The sequence below is a fragment of the Vicugna pacos genome, chromosome 5 (assembly GCF_048564905.1).
Source record: "Vicugna pacos chromosome 5, VicPac4, whole genome shotgun sequence".
NCBI lineage: Eukaryota > Metazoa > Chordata > Mammalia > Artiodactyla > Camelidae > Vicugna > Vicugna pacos.
This window is the reverse complement of record NC_132991.1, coordinates 77,028,142-77,050,917: the sequence shown is the minus strand read 5'-3', so window position 1 is coordinate 77,050,917 and position 22,776 is coordinate 77,028,142. Positions and strand designations below refer to the sequence as shown.

Here is a 22,776-nt window from a genome sequence, read left to right as displayed (position 1 = left end):
TGTTTGCAGAATTAATTACATAGGACAATTTAAAGGGGGAGGTAAAATAGAAGGTAGGCCAGCAGCGACACTGGCAGGGTTGCTGCATTTGAGAGTAGAACCTAGTCCTGTGAGCTCGGAAGGTGGAGGCCAAAAGCAGTTCTCAACTCTTGTTACCCGTCCTTTCTCTGGGGAGACTGCTGAAGACGGGCCTGCCTGACCCTGCCCCAGACCATTGAAATAGGCTTTGAGGAGGGAGTTCTGGAAGAACTTTCTCATAGAATAAAAGGCAGGGCCTTTGGTTATGTATCCATCAGGGGACCTTTCCTCTGGGTTCTGAATTGTGGTCTGGAGAGTAGAGGTTGCCGGATGCCTGTCCTCCGGAAAAGACTTCAGTTTTCTCTGTAATCACAGTAGGAGCACTCAGGTATTATTTGGTTATTCACAAGGCATCTGTTCTGGAATTCTAGAGATATCTGAAGTATGAAGACGGAGATTGTTTTGACTTAGGAATGTTTGTACATTCTTGATTTAATGTCTGCCCTTGAGTGAAAGATAAACCTGCTAATTGAGTTTGCAGAAAGGTAGAGCCTGTCCTCCCCTCTTAACCTTTTTCTTTTCTTTCCTTGTTCCCTTCTCTCCCCTCCCCCCTCCCTTCCCTCCTGTTCCTTTCTCCCTCTGAGATGTCCGAAGATGGTTCCCCAGGGCAGTGGGAGTGGAGGGGGCTTTCTGTTATCATGGTGGTGGTGTGCATGCCTCAGGACTTGGGGTGCTGCGGGATGGGAGCTTGGAGGGGTGAGCCAGGAGGGCTGGGTGGCTAGGAGGTTGGTTACACTGAGTAAACAAGTACATTGATTGAGCACATCCATCCATCCATCTATTGAGGGTAATGAGAGCCAGACTTGTCTCTGTTGGAGAGGCCAGATGAGACCTAATTGGTAGGTAGTCCATTCCAGGGGAAGAAGTGCTTTTTGTGTGATTAGCTTAGTAGAAGAACACGCCCTGGATTCCAGCCGGAGTTTCTCTGTGCGCCCTTTGGGCCATGGGGACCAGGTGGAGTGTGAGCGCAGCCCAGAAGTGGCCTGGAGGGAATGAGCTGGGTGCTGGAGGCCTTTTGTGGGCTCTCTTGGCACTGGCACTGTCCGGTGGGTCCGGAGCTGCTCGGTGTTGGGCGCAGTGCGTGCCTACCTCTCATTTCCAGTTGAGTGAGTGAGTGGAGCTCTAGGGGGCAAGAGGTGGATCCTTTTTGCTGCTCCCCTTTGTCAAGGTTTACCATGCTTTCCCTTCTTTTGTTTTTCTCTCCTTGGCATGTTCAAAATAAAAAGGACACATAGTACCCAGCTCTTTGACACACATACTTGAGTTTAAAAAAACTGTGTCTTACCACCAACTTTTTAATTCCAGTGGTTACTTAATGAGTTAGTTTGCGATCCTTTTTAGAGCATGATGCAATATGAAAACACCAACTTCAATTTGTATACAGTTGCTTGTTAAAGGAAATAATGAAGTACAGTCAGCCCTTGGTATCTGTGGGTTCCTCATCTGCAGATTCAATCAATAGCAGAGTAAAAGCATTGGTTGTGGGGGGAGGTGGTGGAATTCCAGAAAGTTCCAAATAGCAAAAAACTTTGCCATGAGCTGACAACTATTTAGATAGCATTTACGTTGTATGAGGTTTTAGGAGTAATCTAGAGGTAACTTAAAGTATTGGGGAGGATGCGTGTAAGTTATATGCAAATATGCCATTTTATAGAAGGGACTTGAGCATCCTTGTAGTTTGGTCTTTGCAGGCAGTCCTGGAACCAATTCCCCAGGGATACTGAGGGACAAATGTATATTGTTTGTAAGTCCAAATGTTAATTTATGTAAAAAGAAACTGTCTGGTCACTATTGCTCTGCTCCCTGGAAAGGAGTTTTGATTTGTTATTGCAGCTACCTGAATGTAGAGTGGATAGCTGCCTGAATAGAGGAGGATTGTAAGCTCCACCCAGCTCACCTGCTGCTACCAGAGAGAGGAGGACTGTCACTAATGAACATTTGAGTTATTCTGTTGGCAGATGTGAGAATATTTAAATCATTAACTAATGCACGTAGAACCTTCAAGGAAGAAGTCATAAACAGCAAGGGCACGTATCACAGTAGAGGACAAACCTAGGAGTTCAAGATTAGAGGATACGTATCTGGAACATATACTGTAAAGCGGAATAAAGAGAGCACAGTTTCTTTTACTGTTTGCTCGTTTAGGTTGATAGACGGGCCCTCTTTCTGACTAGTTGAGTCATGTTGGTGTATCAGTAAGGTCATTGTTGCTGTGTAACAACTTCCCCCACCGCCTCAGGTAATGGCATGAGACTGCAGTTATTTATTTGCGCACAGTTCCGCGATTCTCCGGATAGCAGTTTAGACTGAGTCCGGCTTGGTGCATCTTCTGGTCTCACCTAGAATCACACATGTGGCTTCCAGCATCTGGTGGCCTAATAGGGGCTGGGTGGTAGAATGTTCTTGCTCCTATGTCTGCCGGTTATCTACAGGTGCCTCAGTTTTCTCCGTGACCTCTCTGACAGGCTAGCTCAAGCTCACTAACATTATGGCTTCTACCCACAGTCATAAAAAAAGGGGGCACAACCTAATACATGAATGCTCAAGCCTCTGCTTGGATCTCATAATGTCCCTTTCGTCAAATCAGTCACATAGACACGTCCAGATTGAAGGGGTGGAGGGTAAACTCTGTGTCTTATAGAACGAGTGGCAGAGTCCCATTTCAAAGGGTATGTGTGCACACAGGGGTGGTAGGAATTGTTCCGGCCATCTTTGCAAACAGTCTACCACAGTAGGACAGGGGACTCAGTGGGGAAAGATATGGTTTAAGGATTTGTTCAGTGGCAATACGTGGCATACAAGTTTAATAAAATATTAGGCACTGTATGGTAGTGTACTTGATATTATATTTCAACAGAAGAATAATTGTATGAGAATGGTTTGTGCTGTCCACTCTCCTAGTGATGAACAAGCCCTGTGCAAATTAGTCATTCAGTTAAATATTTATGGGGCATCATTCATGGGCCAGACCTGTTCTAGGTGATAAGAAAACAGCTGGGGAAAAAAAAGCACACATAATTTTATATAATTCCGTATATATGAAAGTCACAAGTAATAAAGAGAAACTTGAAACATTAGGACTGTGGCTTTTAATTTTGGATTTGGGGCAGCCGAGTTTGTTCTCCATGTGAGAATGCCACACAGGCAGATTTTTATCAGGAATTTAGCCACTGTGAAGTTCGTTTTAAAGAGCAACTTAATCGGTTTCTCTGCTAAAGCAATTACATTAAAAGGAGATTCATGTACTTTTCTACTAAAGAAAGCTGAACCTTTAATCAACAGATTTTAAAGGAATAAATTATTGTATTTTCATATCTATCAATCTTAGTAATTCTAGTATATTAGTTATAAGCTATTCAGACAATGATTCAGTGTCTAGCATCTCCCATCTTCTTGCCTGGGTGGGTTGGAGTGTGAAGATACCTTCCTGGAAAAGTCTTGTCTAAATGGGATATTAGTTAGGAACGTTGTTGGAGTCATCTCTTGTCCGGCCGGATCCTAGTACTAGGATGTCAGAAATAAATGGTAAAAATTGCATGGAAACTGAGAGCTTTTCTTTCACAGCAGCAGTCTTGTCTATTCTTGACAAGATTGTATTCTTACAGGTTGAAAGTAGGTGTAACAGTGACCTGTTCAGTTTTCCAGATTGGGGGAAAAGTCTTTTATAATTAAAATAATTGTGACCCATGTTTAAAAAAAATCAGAACGTTTGTACTGTTCTGTTTTCTGTTCTGTTTAATTTTCTAGAAAGATCTGAAAATCTCCTTGAGACCAATAGTGACAATACTGGAAAAACTTGTTGCTCTAAAAATGTCACCTTTTGTTGCATGACCCTGGAAAGGTAGGGAAGTTGGAGGTGACATTTTTCTTCCTTCCTTTCTTTTTTTCACGTTTTTCTTAAAAAAATTTTTTTTTTTATCACTGGTATCTTTTTGTTAGCATCCCCCTACTCCTGGCCGCCAGCCGTCTTTATCATGTTGAAACTGAAAGGAAAAATGGAGCTGCTAAGATGAGTTACAGTTAAGTGACTTTTGCTTACGGCATTGTGCTAGTCTTTGTACAAAACGACCTAAACCAACACTGCTCTTGCTGCCAAGAATTTAAGATCGTAATGGAAGGGAAGATAGTGTTCTGGTTTGCAGTGTGAGAGGGTTACTTTTTGCCAAAAAAGCATTGATCCCTCCAAAAGTACATTTAAATTCTGCATTAAATTTAAATTCAACGTGCAAGGAACTCCCTTTCAGAAAGTACATTTAAATTCTGATATTACAGTCCATTAGCTATCAGATTACTTTGTTTGACTGCCTGAGGGATAACTGTGGCTTTAATATGGAGCTGTATGTGGTCTGAGCCCATTGTAGAGATTGACCGTCCATGTAAGGGCAGTGCCAAAGTCAAGGCCCTGCTGGACAGGTATGGGTGTGAGTAGGGCCAAGGGGAAGCCCAGGCTACTGTAGACTGAAATATGAGGATAAAGATGAGAGAAGGAAACCCATTCTAAGTGGAGTCAGGGAAGGCATAGCTCTCGCTCACAATTAGCCATGGATGGTGACGAAAGTTTTGGCAAGTATGACAGGGCTTTGGAGAACTCTTATCCAGGATCATGAATTAAACTAGAGATTTATTTTGAAAGGCATTTTCAATGTGTACATCTGTGTTTTCCATTTATCAGGAAAATGAATAACCATCATTGACCATCTGTCTTCAGTGATGTCAAGTGTTCTTGAAAAGTATAAAATGAATGGTCGGGCAGTAGAGCTAGTGTTTTTAACAGGATGAAACCATGCGACACTAAGACTTAAGATGTTAAGATGGGTGTATTTTATTCTTTCTTTTGCAGACATACATTGGAAGTGTGGTTATATCCGTTAACCCATACCGATCACTGCCCATTTATTCACCAGAGAAAGTGGAAGATTACAGGAACAGAAATTTTTATGAACTGAGCCCTCACATGTAAGTATGGTATTAAACGTAAGTTTTTCTTTCACTCCAGAGATGTTTCGTTGACAGATGTGTCCAGCTGTTTCCTTGGAGTCTCAGGAAAATATTTTAGTCATTTTTTAAAAATTAGATGAAGGAATGTAGAAGTTACTTGTTCTGCCTTATTTTAAATAATAAAAAAAGGCAGAATACTCCATTTGGCTTCAGGCTCTTTAAGTTCTGAAATATTTGGGTTCAGCATGTAAAATATTTTCTGTTAAAAATTCTGTGTAAGTAGCAGCTGCTGCTAATTATTTTTGCAAATAAAACAGGAATGTGCATTGTTTATTATAAAGAGGCCAAGCAGCATTGTCATGCCCTTGTTGGGTCAAGAGAGATCCCATGTGTTGGGTTGTGTAATGGTTTTTGAAGAAAAGGAGTAAATAATACCTTCAGGTTACACTTTTCATGGACATTGTTCACCAGATGTGTGCATTAGGTCAATGATTTCACCTTTCCTGAAGTTAGTTGCTTATTTGATTTTTCTGAGAAGAATCACTTGTAAATAATTCTTGTAAGTAGTAGCCTACAGTAACCACATAGTACTGAGGTTGAGAAACCCTGAACTAAAGTGAAAGAATCTGCAGAGTTTCAGCTGTGTCCTAGCAGAAAAGAATTTTCTCTGTATGATTGAAGGTAGGCTCTATTAATTTTGATAGAAAATAAATCTAATAAGTAAAGAACGTATATACTACTGCCCAGATGTTTAGTTTCTGTTGATAATGGTGCATGCAGTGACATGTAAATAACTTGTGAAAATGGGTATTAAAAGCTAAACACTATGTGTTTTACCATTCAAGCAAATTCTGATTATTCAGTTTTCTCCTAGAAGTAGATTTTGCAAGGGAACTTGTTTCATTTTGCTTTAGCAAAAATAAAATAAGAAATTTGTTTTGTACACTTACTCCTATAGTTAAGTCCCTCCAGTGAAATACTTTATTTGATGCCTTCGTATTTATTCTAAATTCTAGACCTTGAAGCCATGTTTCTCAAATGCTTAGATCAGATATGTCAGAATCTCCCAGGAGCTTAGGTAAAACCAATTTCCTAGGCCTTATCTCTTAATAAGCCTGGACTCTACATTTTGTACAAGATTTCCAGATAATTTGTATTGTACATACGAGTCTGAGAACATGTTGTCTTAGATGTATATTTGCAAATGTTTTTCCCTTTCTTAACTGCTTATCACAAATCCTGATCTTTTACAGTAATAGCAATAATGATGATGTCAATAGTAGCTTCTATTTATTGAATGCTTTCTGTGTGCAGGAAAAAGAAAACTTCTCTAAGTACTTTGCATGTATTATAATTCACATCATTCTCAAAATCCTGTGAGGGTAGGTACTATTAGAAATGGGGAAATTGTCTCAGAAAAACAAGTCATTTATCAAAGCCACACAGCTCGTGGGTAGGAGCAGGGCTGTGGAAACAGTCACCTGCTGTGCCTTTCAGCTGGAAACGGGTTCCCCCATCTTCAGCTTAGGGCCTCTTACTGTGCCATTTCATCCCGCTACCCTCGGGGTTGCCTGTATTCCCGCGCCCTGGGCCCTCCAAGATAACCTTAGCTGTGCCTCAGTTTACCTCCAGAGGCTGCATGCCATTCTTCCATTTGCAGCTTAAACTCCACTTTGGGGATGTTTAGATGTATAGTAGAAGTTCATGCTGTCCTCGCTCCTGAAAGATTCCTCTGAGAGGCTGCACAGCACTGCTACCTGGCTTCACCCATTACCTCTAAGGGAGAAAACCATTCCAGCAATAAAATAAATTCCCAGTGTGCTTAAGATAAAGACAGAATCTTTTTACCATGGTCTATAAAACATTTGCATAGAGTGCAAGGTACAATTTCACCTGAATTTGCGGGATTCGTATCACAACTCCCTCCCCATTTTACTTTGTCCTTTCTGTCCTCGGCTCACTCCTTCTTGTCCTTCATGTCAGTGTCATCTTTGCACATTCTGTGCCTTTTGCCTGGAATGCTTTTCCCTCCCTTCTCCCCAAGGCAACTCTTTTTCTTCCCTTAGATCTCAGATTGCATTTGACTTCCTCCCTCACCCTTCCTTGCCAAGATCTACTGCTCCTGTCACAGTTACAGTTAAACTTTTCTTTATGGGATTATTTGATTCATGTCACTGCCACGGCGGCATTTGCTCACCATAATATTCTTAGCACCCGAAAGTGAGTGTTCAAAATATATTGAACAGGACTTGGGTTTGAGTCCCAGCTCTTCCATTTACAAACTATGAAATCTTGAGCAAATTCTGTGAAAAAACACTTCAACTCAGAAATTAAATAATTTGCTCTGTACAGTGGAAAAGTAATTATTAACTTCTAGGATTTTTGTGAGGGATAACTGTCTAGTAGATAATTAGATAATATAATTGTCTGGAATAAATAAAGTGCTTAGCAGGAAATCTACCACAGCCCTGTTGTAATAGACAGCTACTGTTATTAACAATGATAATTATAATAATTACTATAATAATGAGATCTGTGGGACACATTCCTAACATTTTAACAGGCTCTTTCTTACTGCTTTCTCCTCCATGGTGGGACATTTCCCACTTCCTTTAATGCATTTTCCTGTATTATTCATCGTGAGTGTCTGTCTTTGACGGCATCTGAAACAGGGTCAGTGCTAGCTAGCTTCCCTACTAAAACCAGCCTGACTTTCTCAGATAGGATCTTTGCGATATAACAGGATAAGATGACTTTAGGCTTTTGATGCATTCTAACCATAATTATTTCAAGAATTTGCTTCCAATTTGAGTAAGAAAGAACTTAAGCAGCTGCTCGGATCATATACCTTGAAAATTGTCTGATTGATTTACCACAGATTACATTTGGGATTTTATTTGACCTGTTGTTCACTGTTAGTCTGCAAAAGCATCCAGATATTTCCCTTACAGCTCATGTGTTTTCAAAGGTGTCCAGAAATTATCTTTCTTTATAATTTCAGACAATTGAAAAATACTTACATTCTGTGTAGATTTGTGACTGTCAGAAAGTGGAAATGTGTAAATGATAAAAGGAAAATAAACAGTGGTTTCTTACCTATATCCCTTTCCAAAAATAGTTTTATGTTGTCACACCTCGTCTGCACCCTTCTTCTCTCGGTTCTTATCCCCTCTGTGTTTGGGGCTTCACCTTGAGCGTGGTAACATTGGGTGACTTGCCCAGGAGAAATGAGGGCCCTGCCGGGGGGCACAGACGTTACTGTGTGCTTTTCTAGTTGTTTAAGCCGTGTCTTTCCAACACGATTTAAACAATTTTTGCACATAAGAATTCTTAAATATCCTGGTAAGGACTTAATACATTTCAGACCGCTCAGTAACTGCGTTCGTGGAGAACTGCTCCAGATGCCAAACCTCGCAGATTGCAAGGAATGATAGGGAAGGGATAAGGGAGAGAACTGTTTCATCTCCCGCAGCTCAGTTAGACTAGCAGCACGACAGCCACTTTCTGGTATTAGAGTCACCAAATCCACTGGCCTTTCCTTGGGTGATTGCCTTTTCACCTTACAGCCCTAGATGCAGTTTATCACCCTCAGATGGATCTTCCTAAAATTATATCGTGCTCCTCCAGAAAACCCTCCTGACCCCCCTGCCCCATTACTCTTTGAATAAACTCCAGTCCCTTGGCTCACTGTTCAGACTCTCTCAACCCAGTCTTAGCTCTCCCCTCCAGCCCAGACGCTGCCACGCTCCTTCATGGAACCGCCTTCGGAGTCACAAACTTACCACGTCTTTTCCTTTCTACTTCTCCTACCCCAACTCTGCTGTTAAAATCCTGCCAGGCTCCTAGGTTCTGTCTTAAAGGCTTGATCAACCCCAGACTAACCCACCAGTGACTTTTCCTGCCTCCGAGTTATCGGAACCATTTATGCAGCCTTACACACCACCTCTTTCACTGTGGTTAGTTGTGTTCAGTGTCATCCTCCTTAATGAGCTAGGAGCGTCTGTAGATCAGGAACTTTATTCTGTATGTCTGTGGCGCTCTCGGTACTTTTCTTTAAGAGCCGAGTAAGTAGAGAACAAAAGAGGTTTTAAATAATTTTTCAATTTTTTTTCATTACATTTTACTTGTATTATCTCTGACAGTTCAGTGAAATCAAACTACTCTTGATAGGCTATTTGCAGGGTTTATTCAAAACTTCATGTGGTATAATGAGAATTTTTTTCATTTTTATGAAAAAGGAGACTAAAATATTATTTTTATAGTGCTCTTCAACACTGAGTGCTCAGGTTCAATTTATTTCTGATGTAGAGCTCTTAGCATCTAATTATATCCAGTGTCTAGTGAAGGGAATGTGACTCTTGGAAGAGTGAGTTGCGGCCACACCCCCACCGCACCCTCCCGGTGGTCACGACCCAGGAGGGAGCTGAAGTGTGTCCTTCCCAGACTGAGACAGAGTGTGGTGGCCCTACTGCGTAGGTGTCGCAAGCACTGTTAGAAACAAGCAGTTTTTCCATTTCAGTAAATGAAAAACCTTGCAACAGATTCTAAAAACTGAGAACAGTGTCTTAAGGCCTTGAAAAATTTCTGGTTACTCTCACCTAAAAACGGGCAAGGCATGCACGGGAGGATTCTGATGTTGCTCCTGTCAGTTGTCCGGACGTGAGCCCCCTGTCCCTAGGCAACCTCTCACCCCTAATTTTATGCCAGACTGATCTTGTAGGACCAGATGCTGTGGCCCACAGAGTGACGTTGCTAGAATGTTTGTGTGTTTTGAGTCCTTGTTAACCCTGTTGTCATTTTATTCTATTCAAGGTGAGCCAGGTACATGTTACAAAGAACTTTTCCGACCATATCTCAAAATGTTCCACTGCTGTGGGTGGATAGTGATAGAGGATAAAGGTCTCAGGCAGAAGACCCAGGCACTGTCCCTTTTCCATTGTGTCTTTTTCTCTCTAGCAGAGTTGACATTCTGTGAATAAAGTTTTATTTATTTTGAGAACTCTTATGACAGTTAAATTCTGAATTCACATAGAGGTTGCTTGAATAACTGGATGTTAAATTACTTTCTCAAGGAGAGGGTGTGTGTGTGTGTGTGTGTGTGTGTGTGTGTGTGTGTGTTGATGTCATGTCATGTCCCTGAGGCTTTTGTATGATTTCTCTCATCTCTCTCTTTTGGAATAGTTGAGCCTCTCATCGATTCAGCACCTCCCAATAAACCCCTTGCAGAAAAGGATTTTATGCTTTCCCATCTAGCATTCTTTCTACTTACTGCTTTAGAAAAGTTACTCATTTACTAAGCAAATATTTATCGAGAGCTTACCATATGCCAGGCTCTCTTTAAGGCGCTGGGACACAGCAGTGAACAAAGCAGATAAGATTCCTGTCTTCATTTCAGAGACAGTCCTCAAACTTAATTATGCAGAAACCGAGAATGTTCAAACCATCAGTTAGGGGGCAGAAGGGTAGAGCAGAGGGAGGTGTGCTTTTGTGAAAAACAAAATGAATTTAAATAATAATCTTACAAGGCACCACTAAGCCATATTCTCCCAGGGAGTTTAAGTCAGTAGCTGATAGTTTGTGGTCTGGAAGGTTTGCACCTGCTTACGTCTCAAATACACATGAGTAACTTGTGCAGGAGGGAATCTGAGCTCTGTCTTACTCTCTTGTTTAGATACCTTAAATTGACATCTCATATGACGTCTTTTAAAAATAATTAAAATTGCCCTCTTCCCTCTCTCTCTTCCTGGCTGTCATGGGTCAAAATAAGCAGAAGGCAGTCACCGTGTTTGCTTTCAGTCTTGGCACACACTTGTTTGATTCTGGACAGCTGTGGATTAGACAACTTCTTGATTTATAGAGACCAGTATCCTGGTCTCTGTTAGCAGCGCAGTGCACTGTGGTAGTGAAGGACATGTGCTAAATTGTAAGTTTCCTGAGGCCGGTCCCTGGTGAGAAACATTTCTGGGCTTCGCACTGAATCAGTTTTTACAAAGCTCCTTGAACTGAACTTCCTGCTTTTAACTCTCAAAACTTTTATTCTCAGTCTGTTGCTTTATGGAGGTTATTTTCAAAACAGGTTTTTCAAGCTGTATGTTCTCAGTAGAAAGAGACCTCAGCTAATTTCCTTTCAGATTATGAACCTTTTAAAATTTAAGTTGTAGGGGAGGGTATAGCTCAGTGATAGAGTGCTTCCTTCGCATGCATGAGGTCCTGGGTTCAATCCCCAGCACCTCTATTACAAAAAAATAAACAATTAAATCTACCCCCCCAAAAAATTATAGTTGAAAGGTTGGTTGTTACACTACTGTGATGTTTTTACCATGAAAGTCACTGTAATAGAATAATAAGTTTGTTAATGAAAAGTATTTTGTATGTCTGAGATGTCTAGAAAGATCCCTAGTTAGAATTTATATTACCCACCCCCTCAGAACATGCACGTCTCAGAGTTGAAAGAAAGTTTCTGTTGAAAAGGGTATTCATAAAGCCAAGCACACTTTCATACCAAAATGCATGATCATTTCAGTGGTATATAATCTTTTTTCTTTTATTTTAAACGAATTTTAAACACCTTTATTGTGGTATGGTTCCTGTACAAACTACACGTATTTCAGATGTATAGTTTGTTGAATTTTGATAGATGTAATAGTATATAATCTTAAAGGGAAAAATTTGATTCTTAGCCAAAGAGGTTGCTTCCTGCCAGATTTGAGGAATTTGACAGGCCCTGAGAGACTCTACAACGTTCTAGAAGAGATCCATTTCATCCAAAGGAGTGTCACTGAGGCCCCAGCCCTGAAAAGGTTTAGCCTGACACTTCATCACTGGCAAGGAGAGCTACCGTTGGGACCCAGGCGAGGAGCCCTGTCTAGAGAGGGTGTGTTCAGGGTGTGTGGGGGGAGGGGCACCCCCGTGTTGTTGACATAAGACTCATTGCCGTGGTCTGTTGCTGGGAATAGGTTAGTAGGACTGGAGGGGTAGGGCAAAGGGAATGGTGTGGGAGCCGTCTGAATAGCGGCTGGCAAATACTGGGCCTGATCTAATCCAGGGAAATCAGCAAAGCCAAGGATAACAGACACAGAGTTCAGAAGGCCCTTAGGGGGGCCCACACTTGGGAGATGAGGGAACCAAAAGGAGTGGGAACTGGGGCTGTCATAGGGCAGAAATCCGTGCCAGGGGTGCAGGTCCTTGAGGACCAGTTCCAGGAAGGGGGCTTGTTGCTGTCCCCACTGTCCAAGTATGCTTTCCTCCCCACTCTAGCCTGTCTCAGGGATCCAAATCCCCAAGCAGAAGGGATTGTTCATCCATCCGATCACGGTTAAGCACCCACAATATGTGTGAAGGGGTTGGGGATACAAAGATGATTTGTCCTTAAGGACTCACGGCCTGGTGCGGAAGACAGGCCAGTAAGTAAGCACCAACAGAAGAGAGAGAACTGCCATGAAGGAGGCGAGGGGTCAGAGTGACCACATGTTCTGGTCTGGCCTGGACAGCCCTGTCACTGCTGTTGTATCAGTAATTATTAGTAGTGCCCTTGTCATGGTGGGTGTCTGAGTGTGGGTCCCCCGTGGGTAAGGTGCTGGGTGGCATGCCGGGGAGAAGGTGGTCAGCCCTGCCTGAGGAGCTGCGGGATGGGACAGTGGGAGTCTTGAAGGATGAGTTTGGCGCATAGATGAGGAATAGGATTTAGGTCCAGGGGATAATTTTCCCACCAAAGGGAACAGTGTTGACTCGGTCTTTCAGCAGATGACACCCGGCTGAGTTGGGGATCTGGACGTAATTCCTGGAAAGCTGGACAAGTCTGGAGACAGCCTTGTAAAGCCTCGCTGGACACTTAGAAGAGCATGGGCCTGGGGGTGGGTGTGGACCTGGAATAGGGGGCTTCCCCCTCGGCACTTCTGTGTTCCCTAATTGCCAACGTGGGGACAGAGTGGCTTGTCTGAACTTAGAGAAGAGAAAGTGTGTGTAGACCCGCATTTCCTAATATTAGATCCTTTCCACTCATGCTTAGTCACTCAGCATTTGCTCTCTTATAAATGTGCTTCTGAAAGGTGTTAAGTGAAATTTGAATTCCTCCTTAGTATATGGGTTCACCGTGTGGCTGTTTTGTTTTTAAAGTAATTATTTCTTCCAAGTTTCGTTGTTTATAGCTCTTAACTCCTTGGCTCTGTGTTGCTCTGATCTGATCTTTCTCGTTAGGTGATTATAAGGTTTGGGAAGCAAATAGACCAGCGTTGGCTGGGTGCTAACTCCCCGCCCCCATGTTTTGATGGTCCATGGTTACCTGTGTGTATTAAGAGGGTGTAATTTTGTAGTCCTTCAGCGTTGAGACCATCACTGCTGTCATCCATTCCCATGGCCCCTTATCACTTGTTTGTTTCATCCCCCCCATGGCCTAAGAGCAGATGTTGTGTACTTTCTGGTACAAATGTATGATTTTTTCCAACACCAACCGTTCTCTGACACCAGCTGGGGATGTAACAATTCAATTCTGGCACTAACTGCCCAGAGTTACTGCAGATCCCCCAGGTCAAGGGCTCAGTCTCCTAAGATATCCCACACTTCAGATGCCAGCTGAAAATGGAGCACCCAGGCCACCCACATTTCTACCCAACTGACTACAAATTTGGGGGTGTCCACAACCCCCCTCAGATCCAGTAATTTGTTAGAGTGACTCATCGAAATCAGGAAAACAGTTCATTTTTATGTATGGGTTTATGATAAAGGGTACAACACAGGAACGGTCAAATGGAAAGAGGCAAAGTGTGGGAGAGAAGGGGTGCAGCTTTTCTAGGCCCTCTCCTGGTAGGCTGGCTTCCCAGCACTTCAGTGCCTTTACCAGCCCAGAAGCTCTGAATCTCCTTAGTCAAGAGTTTATAACCCAGTCTGCAGCCCCCATCCCCTTCCTGGAGGCTGAAGTTCCCACCCTCTCATCATGCATTTGGTCTTTCTGAGGACCAGCCCCTAGCCTGAAGCTATCTGACAGGGGTCCTACCATGAGTCACCTCATTAGTATAAATTCAGGTGGGGACAAAAGGGGCTTGTTGTGAATAACAAAAGACATTGCTATTACTCAGGAAATCCCAAGGAGCTCTGTGTCAGGAACCAGAGACAAAGACCATATATTTAATATATTTCATATTAGACCACAGATATGCACTTGTGGATACATCCTTCTTAAGGCATAGAAGGCTTGTCCTAAGATACTTGAATGTTAGCTTCCTGTAGCCAGGTTAATGTTGGAGTTTCTGTTATCCTAAGGGTAGTTCAACCCAAGGGTAGTTCAGTTCAATAAACATTGAATGTCCTAAAGACTAACTGTCCAGTCCCCTCTCAGGCATCCCTACACGTGTGCCTGAGACCCCATGCAGCCCAACTTGTGTCCTTAAGGACATCGCTCTGGGATTATCCCCCTTTCCACTGTGTTATCAACTTTTTCTTCTCCCTTTTCCATTCCCACCAATGTATGTGCTTTTTTCCTCTTGATTTCCTGTCTCCGAACTATCACACCACTTGTTTCCCTTTATTACAAGGTTGAAAAACTTGTATATACTTGTTATCTTCAGTTTATCTCCTTTAAAAAACTCACCCTGATCAGACTTTTATGTCCCTACTCCATGAAAACTGTTCAAGATCATCTGTGACCTCAATGTTGTCAAATCCAGTAGTCAACTTTTGAATCCTCCTCTTCCCTTTATCAGTAATTGACAGTGTGACCAAATCCTTCCTGAAACCCCTTTTTAAATTTGGCTTTCTGGCCTCCACGCATCCCTGTTTCCCCCCTGGCACTCTGGCTGTTCCATCTCCATCCTCCACAGCAGGTACTTCTTCCTCTCTACCTCTGAGTGCTGGCAGGTCCCAGGGCTTGGCTTTGGGCCCTCTTCTTCTCTGTGGGCACTTCGATAAGCCCAAGTGGACTTCAGATATGTGCCGATGCCCCCCCAGCTTCAAGTTTGCAGTTGGACCTCACCTTTGAGCTCCTGGTGACTCAGCTACGTACAACACTTCAGTATCTTCGGGGGTGTCTGAGAGGCATCTTGAACTACAGGCTTCAGACCGGAGGGTAAGTTGCCCTCCTCCCCTTCCTGTTTCTCATCTCAAAGGGCAGTGGCAGCACCATCCTTGGGCTCTTCATGCCACAAAGCTTCTCTTCCTTTTCTCTCCCCTTCTGCATTCAGCCCACCAGCAGGTCTTGTTGGCACTGCCATTTTGTCTCCCAGTCTCACCACTGTTGCCACTGCTCATCCAAACCAGCATCCTTTTCCACTTAGATTGTCATGGTTGCCTCCTAGTTGATCTTCCTGTTCCAATGCTCCCATTGTCTCCTTCTCCTACACCTCACTCCCCAACCATCTTTCCCCCGAAAATGTTACGGCTGCTGGCTAAAGTGATCTTCTTGGAGATGCCCATTGATGGTTTTTCTTTGCTGCTCAGAAGCCTGCAGGGCTTGCATGATGTGGCCACCTGACTGCCTGTGTTACTTCTCACTCCCTTGCTCCAGCCACATTGCCCTCCTTGCTGCTCTGCTCACATGCCACACTCTGCGTCACTTTCCCCTCTTCAAGGAACTGCCTGGTTCTCTCACATCAGTTAGGAAGCGCCTTAAACATCAGTGATTCCTTAAAACACCTAACATAGCAGCCTCTGCCCCAGCCACTGCCTATCCCCTTATACTACTTTATTTATCTTCCTGCTTTCTTCCGTTATCATCTGACATTTCACCTGGTGTTCATTTGTGTATTTATTATCTGTCTGCTGTATTCAAATATCATCTTTAGGAGAGCAGGGGCTTTGTTTATTCCACATATCCATGTACCCATAGCAATTTGAATGATGCCTGCCACCTAGCAGTGACTCCATAACTATTTGTTGAGGGAGCAAGTGAGTTAATGAATAGGGGGAGCTTGCTCTTTTTTAGAAACTGTGTATAGGAGTTACACATGGTCTTTGTCTTCAAGAGTCTTAGGCTAGTTAGGAGGAGAGGGGACTGGCTACATAAATAGGTCATTTTAATATAATCGCAATGACAGGGAATAAGGTAGCAGCACAAAAAATTGGTGGGGTCAGAGATTTTGAAGGTGCCATCTGTGTTGAGTCTTCAAGAAGGGATTCTAGAAATAGGTGGCCACTGTAAAGTATAACAGTTAACTATATAGCAGATAAAGCAGAAGACCAGTTTCGGCCAAGGCACAGTGAACCAGGATTATATTATAGGAAGGGGGAAGGTATTTAAGTTGAGATGATAGTGACCTGTAGAGTTATTTTTTTTTCCTTTTTAATAAAACATTCAAATACCAGTCTACTTGAATCACTGGAAGGATTGAGGAATTATGTTTGTTCCAAAGTAATAGGAGGAGAGTTTGGGTTGAGGGTATTACTTAAAATTACAAGCTTATGTGTCTGGAAAAATTGCCATCTTGCATTTTTAGTCACCAACTGGAAAAAATTTTCAGAGTTGTTAAATATGCCTAAATGTGTATATGTATAAATGCAATGTTTTAATGAATGAGTGGTAAATGACTGAATGTTGAAATGAATTTTGTAAGTGTAAACAGATGTTAATTCATTATGTTTTATGACAGAACCTCCAGTTGCTCTTGGTGATAAATCATAATGTTATTCAGGAGGCAGAATGTTGGATATATATACAGAATTCTGATTCTCAGTCATTAGTGACTTCTACAAAGGAGGTGCTCTCCTTGGGGTATGGAACCTCCCCTTGGGATGTTCGTGTTTGGTGTCTCTGTGCATAGGTGGTCAGCTTGAGGTTTGAAAAGAATGTGCCCAGTTATCTTAGGAACATCCTAAGCCTTGTAGATGTGTTAGTCTAATTTCACAAAAATATAGCAATTGAGGGATAAGTTAGAATGTATACATTTTCTTCTAATCTTTTTCCTTCAGTCCACCCCAAGAGCAAAACATGAGAAATCACCCAGAGGGAGAGAAGATTTGGCTTGTTTGCACCATAGACCTTTATCTTTGGGAAACAGGCATGTATCCTCGTAGGTTACCTACTTAAGACCTTAGATTGCCACCGGAGGGGTCCATGTCCACTTTTATCTGTACTTTCATAAAGCATGGGTTGCCAAGGGCTCTTGAATGTTTAAGATTTGCTAGTTTTTAAGCCATTGCTTTGTTTGCTTTCAAAAGACGTGTTGTCACACTCACATATCCCACCTCACATTCCATCCTGCAACGTGGCTGCTGCTTCTCTCTGAATTTATTATTGCCTTGACCATGGTTAATAGCAGAGGCTTGTACATAACTTACTCATGTCAATAGCATTATGGATAAAAATAAGGGTATTAAAAATGACAGAATCCCATCCATGATCAGAGAAAAATATTAAAGAAAAATGTTACTGGAGTATAAAGATGTTAGGCCATAAAGTATAAAATGAATCTGTGTAGCTATGTACGATTACGTGATATGAGTGAGTCATTGCTGTCTGGTTACTCAGTACCTGGAACGTGGGTATGAGGAAGAAGGAAGTGTGGAAATGTGTATGGGTGTTTCTTGAGCATTGTTCCTAAAACAAATGGAAAGCGGTGTATAATGCTTTGAACTTCTGCTTCCTTTTCGTCATGTAATGTAGTTTTCATTATAACAGTGTGCTGTCTGTGATTGTACAAGACAAAGTGTGCTTTGTCTTGCGGGCACAGATAAGGTAGCATACATGAATCTTAAAAGTTGAAAATCTTGTAATTTCCTATATTTAAAGATTTTGACTTTTCTTTGGTGTTTGCATATATCTGGCATTGATCTTGAACAGAACTTACAAAGTTAAAATCAGTGAACATTTTGGCTGTGAATATGGAGGTTGAGTTTGAGTGAATGTGTGGCTAGCGATCAGTTGGTTGTAGGTTCTCCTTGACTTGTCCTCTTCTGGCCTGTCCCGCTGCTGCCTTCATTTCTCTTTTATTGTTGCATCCACTGCTCTCTTCTCCACGTGTTCAAATCCTACTCATCTTTCAAGATGTGCCAGGGGTACACCTGCATTTTGAAGCCTCTTCCCAAAAGGCTGTTTGGTGGTCCTAACACGTATTTTCCATAGCATGCATGATGTCACTGTCATATGGACTTTATACCATCATATTTCATTCATTGTTTCCTATGTAAGTATTGGACTTAGACAAGAGGAAGCTACAGAAAGTCCCTTTTGAGCAGGGACTATTCAGTTATACTTAACTTTCCTTCCTCAAGCTCATTGGTCTTAAAATCTATCCCGTTTGTTTGCTTATCTATCACTAACTTGAAGTCCTGCCATCCTAATGTACCATGGACATTCTAAACATACACAAGAATAGAAACTTAAAAAAAATGATGAATAAAGACATGTAAATAGAAATGCTAATATTTTATGTCCACATTTCAGTGGCTCATCTTGGGCATGCCCTGGGATGCCCACACCTCACTTTGGAGTGTTGGGTACACATTAGGGACCCAGGAAGTATTTATTTTTAGCCTTCAGCTATTCTCCGCTGGTTGGTAACCAATTTTCTATCCGTCCAAAATGAAACTCAAAGCAGTAGTCTAAGTATGTTTGACATGCAGTTAGGGAGTATCAGGGATCTATTAGAATAAGGTGGGTTGTGCTTGGGCAGTAATTCTTCACACCTCAGGACTTAACACAGCAAAGGTTTGCATCCTCCTGATGACACATCCTGATGGGGGCCAGTGGCATTCCTCTGAGGCTCTCCTTTAAGTGGTCATGTCACTCCTGTTCAAGCTATGGTTGTAGCAACTAAACATGGCTTTTAAGGTTGCCGTGGGAGGTGACGAGAGAGCACGGTCAGGCCATCCTCACTGGCGGGTGTGCGGGCACGCAGCCCGGCCTCACTGCATAGGAAGCTGGGAGCGCAGTCCCCTACCGTGTGCCTAGGGAGGGGAAACTGGACTGGGATTTAGTCAGAACAGGACATAGCCTCCTGTTTGCTAGGATCATCTGTTCATTTCATTCGGGTTGTTGCTCTTTGATAACTGAACTCTAGGTTACCATGGAAAGCAAGCTTCTGTGTGAATTTAAACATGAATTCAGTGGTATAATTTAGAAAGAAAACAAGTCCTCTCAAAGTGCTTTCAGATATTTTCCCCTTAGCATTATAACCACCATACACTTCTACATTTCCATTTCAGTCTTACTTGAATGCATTTTAAACTACAAAAGTAAAACTGTTCACTCAGTTTTCATGCTTCTGTTGTTTTTCCATTTCTTTCACGCTGCTGTTCAGCACAGAGACTAGCGGCTTATTGGTTTATTATGAACAAAGACTTTCAGTAATGTCGCGTTTTGCGATTGTTTATAGAAGTAGTTAATATGTCAATGTTTGAAGATGTGTCTGAGTGCTTTGATAGTGTATGGTAATAGGTCTGTCTTTGGTCCAGTTCCCATATTCTGGTTTTCTTGGAACCAGTATGTTTATTAGGAGTTTTAGAAAATTAGATGCTGATCTCCGCTTTATTAATTCACATATTCATCTATTGGGAGTTGTGACAAAATGGTTCTAACCAGCTTTGAAACTTAAGCCAGTGCAATGTTAATTCTTTTGGATTCAACTCTTCCCAGATGGATTATGAATGAATAAAAACCAATTTCCTCTACGCCAGGGAGTTTAATTTTTAGTTAAATTATTTTTCCAAATATGGATATAGTCAAAGATGGAAGGTAAAGAAATAATAAAATTTTAGAGATGATTACATAAGAATTTTAATATTACTTCTGACCAATAAATTTTAATTTTAAAGCAATAATCTTAATTTTCATGGTGGGAAAACAAAACCTACCCCTTCACTCCCAATAAATAATGTCATTCTGTATTTTCATTTAATCTAATGTAGATGATATATTACTTTTTAATTTTACTTCCAATTTTTACCAGTCATTCCTTGTTAATTTTGGTCATGATCAAGTACTTGGCAAAAATGCTTATAATACATCCTATACCTACTTTTCTTGTATCCTCTTAATGTGGAAAAAATATACTTGTTTTCTTGGTAAACAGGTTTTACTGGATATAAAAAGCAAGTTCCAGTTTACACATCTCCATGTATTTATTAAAGAGCTAATTATCTTATGTGTTTATCTCTTCTTTTTCCTACAACACAGGATTTCCGTTTGGAAATAGACTAATAAGTTTTGTATTTTCTTTGAATGGTACCAGAGCACCAAATTGAGTATCTTGCTCATTGTTATTACTCATATTTGTAAGTTGATGTCCCCAAAAGTATGATTAAAAATCATGGTCAACCAAGCCTTTGAAGACATGAAATAGAACATTAAAGTATCATATAGTTAAAATAGGATTCTGTTAAACCATTAAACTAGATGCACACTTGCATTTTGGGGTTTTTGTACCGACTGTTCTCTCTACTTGGAATTCCCCAACCCTGTAACGTGTGTGTGTGTGTGTGTGTGTGTGTCTGCCTGCCTGCCTGCCTGCCTGTCTCTCTCTGTGTGTCCTTCTCCATCACCTCTTTCAGGTCTTTGCTCACATGCTGCCGTCTTAGTGGGTCCTTCCAGTGTTATCTTTCTAGCAACTGGCTTTGCTCCCCTTTTCTGCCTGACCCCAGCACTCACCATCCCTCTTGCCCACTTCATTTCCCTCTTTCACCAACTTCCTGCGTATTATACTCATTTTCTTTCTTGCCTGCCTTCCCCTCGATCCCACCTGTAGAAGGTCAAGTCCGTCATGTTCACTGCTGCATTCTCAGGGCCGAGAACAGTGGCTGGCACAACAGTCTATAATATCGGTTAAATAGATCAAATAAACCTTTAATCACATGTTTGAAAATATCAGATTGTTCTAAGAATTCATATCAAAAGATGAAGACAGACTATGAGGACTTTGCTTGGGTTTCTTAGCTTGATATTTAGTGACTTCTGCAAAAAAAAAAAGGGGGAAAATTTTTCAAATGGTATGATAATTTCTAAAGTAGATGAATACTTCTTGAAGTATTCGTAATAGAGAACAGGAAACAGTGAAGTTGTTCAGGTATGAGATGTGAATATAACAAGGATAACGTTAAAGCTAAATATTCACAGATGAACTTGTGCTGTCAGTAGAATTATTGGTGATTTTAAGCTGTGAACGTCAAAAAATTTGTGAGTGGGAAATACGCAATTCTAAGATTCCTTTCAACTCTAAAATTCTGTGGGTATATGATCCTCCTGTTTAAGAAGTATGTGCTTTATTTTAGGGAAAAATGCATTAGAATTTTTTTTTAATGTGAATGAATGACTGATTTGCTTCACAGAATGCCTAGGTAATAGGGTATATATGGGGCCATTTCATTCTTCAGAGTTCCTGAGGTCATAGTCAAAATTAGAGAAATCGAAGATGAGTTAACGTGTCTAGATTTAAAGCCTGGTTTTGTCCTTTTCCAACTTCATAGTCATCTGGGCACTTGTGACAGAAATTCTTATCAATGTGGAGATGTAGCTGTGAGGTCTTGCTTACATGGAAAGAAGGCAGATATTTTCCAGTTCTCTGTATAGAGGTAACTCTCAGGAAATAAGTCTCATTAACTCTTTTTGAGTGACTGGTGACCAAGACCTGGCTTATTTACACTGGAGATCTTAGTGAATGGAACAATACATTTTTTGTTAAGCGTATACCTCTTTTTCCCAGTATCCCCACAAAAGCATGTAAGGAAAGAGTCCTCGTGGAATTGGCTAGAAAGGAGAAGAATATTGGATTTTTCCAGAGGCAGTGGGGAGTTTTGAGGTGATTGGGTGATGGATTGGGGAAAGCATAGAGTTAGAACTGCACAAAAAATTTTGAATAGACACAGAATCCATGCCGACAGTCATGCCTTCAGAGTTCCTATTTCCATAACACGAGGCAGGGCAATAGCCTTTGGAAGTTTCTCTTCACTCAGTGTTGCTGTAATTTAAAATTATAGTCTTTTGATTCTGGTAAATGTAAGTATCTTCATGCATGCTAAAGATTTTTCTAGATTTGTGAATTTAGGATGTTGCAGTTTTAAGTGAATAAATGAAAACTTTATGAGAAATCATCATTCTTAGCTGTGCTTGTGGGGGCTCATGTATTTTGAGGCAGGTCTGTCTATCTACTTGTGTATCTATCCATCCATTTCCCCTCCCCCCCCCAAAAATCCAAAGAGCTGTATGTGTGTATATGGACTTCAGTTGCTCCGATTGCATTTATTTGGTCTTTGATAGTTCAAAAGTAAGTGAGGAATATGAATGGGAGCTAATTATTCTATGTCCTCACACTGAAAATTGACTAGAGACAACTTACTATTTTACAGTCAGTACTATAAAGTAGATAGCTTTTAAAACGTTGGAGCAAAGGAAACAGAATATAAATGAGATGCAAGCACAAGTTAATAGCATGATGTCCTCTATGGTTTTTGAACTTGGATTTTTCATTTCCTGGTCATCAAAAGAGGGAAATATTGATTGGTTACAAAATTATTTTTGCACATAAGATCAAAGCACTTGAGTTGCTCAAGAGGAGAAAAGTTTTTCTTACCAGTTAGGTTTAAAAGAGATTTTGAAGTCTTATGGGGCTTATGAAGTGAAGGATGTCATCTTGAGCAACACCTCCCAGAACTTCCCTGCAGAAAATTAAGTAGTGGATTTTATATGGCTGCTTTATTCGGCCACTTCACTAAGGAGAAGCAGAAGACATGACACCAAAGCACAGGTTAGGAATAGCAAGTCTATAAGACATGCAAGTTGGTGGTTGTCATCCTGGGCTGCTCGGTTCTGCTCACCACAGAATTAGGTCAAATCTGTAG

The 22,776-nt window shown here is 41.4% G+C and overlaps 1 protein-coding gene across 3 annotated transcripts in view; it reads left to right on the top strand.

Annotated features, from left to right (window-relative positions):
• The window catches only part of MYO1B (myosin IB), a 166,943-nt gene that overhangs the window by 42,982 nt on the left and 101,185 nt on the right, over positions 1-22,776 (top strand). For all 3 annotated transcript variants that reach the window (XM_072961578.1, XM_072961577.1, XM_072961579.1), the window contains exon 3: positions 4,919-5,034. In XM_072961578.1, coding sequence (XP_072817679.1) covers positions 4,919-5,034 — 116 coding nt within the window. The remainder of the gene's footprint in view (positions 1-4,918; positions 5,035-22,776) is intronic.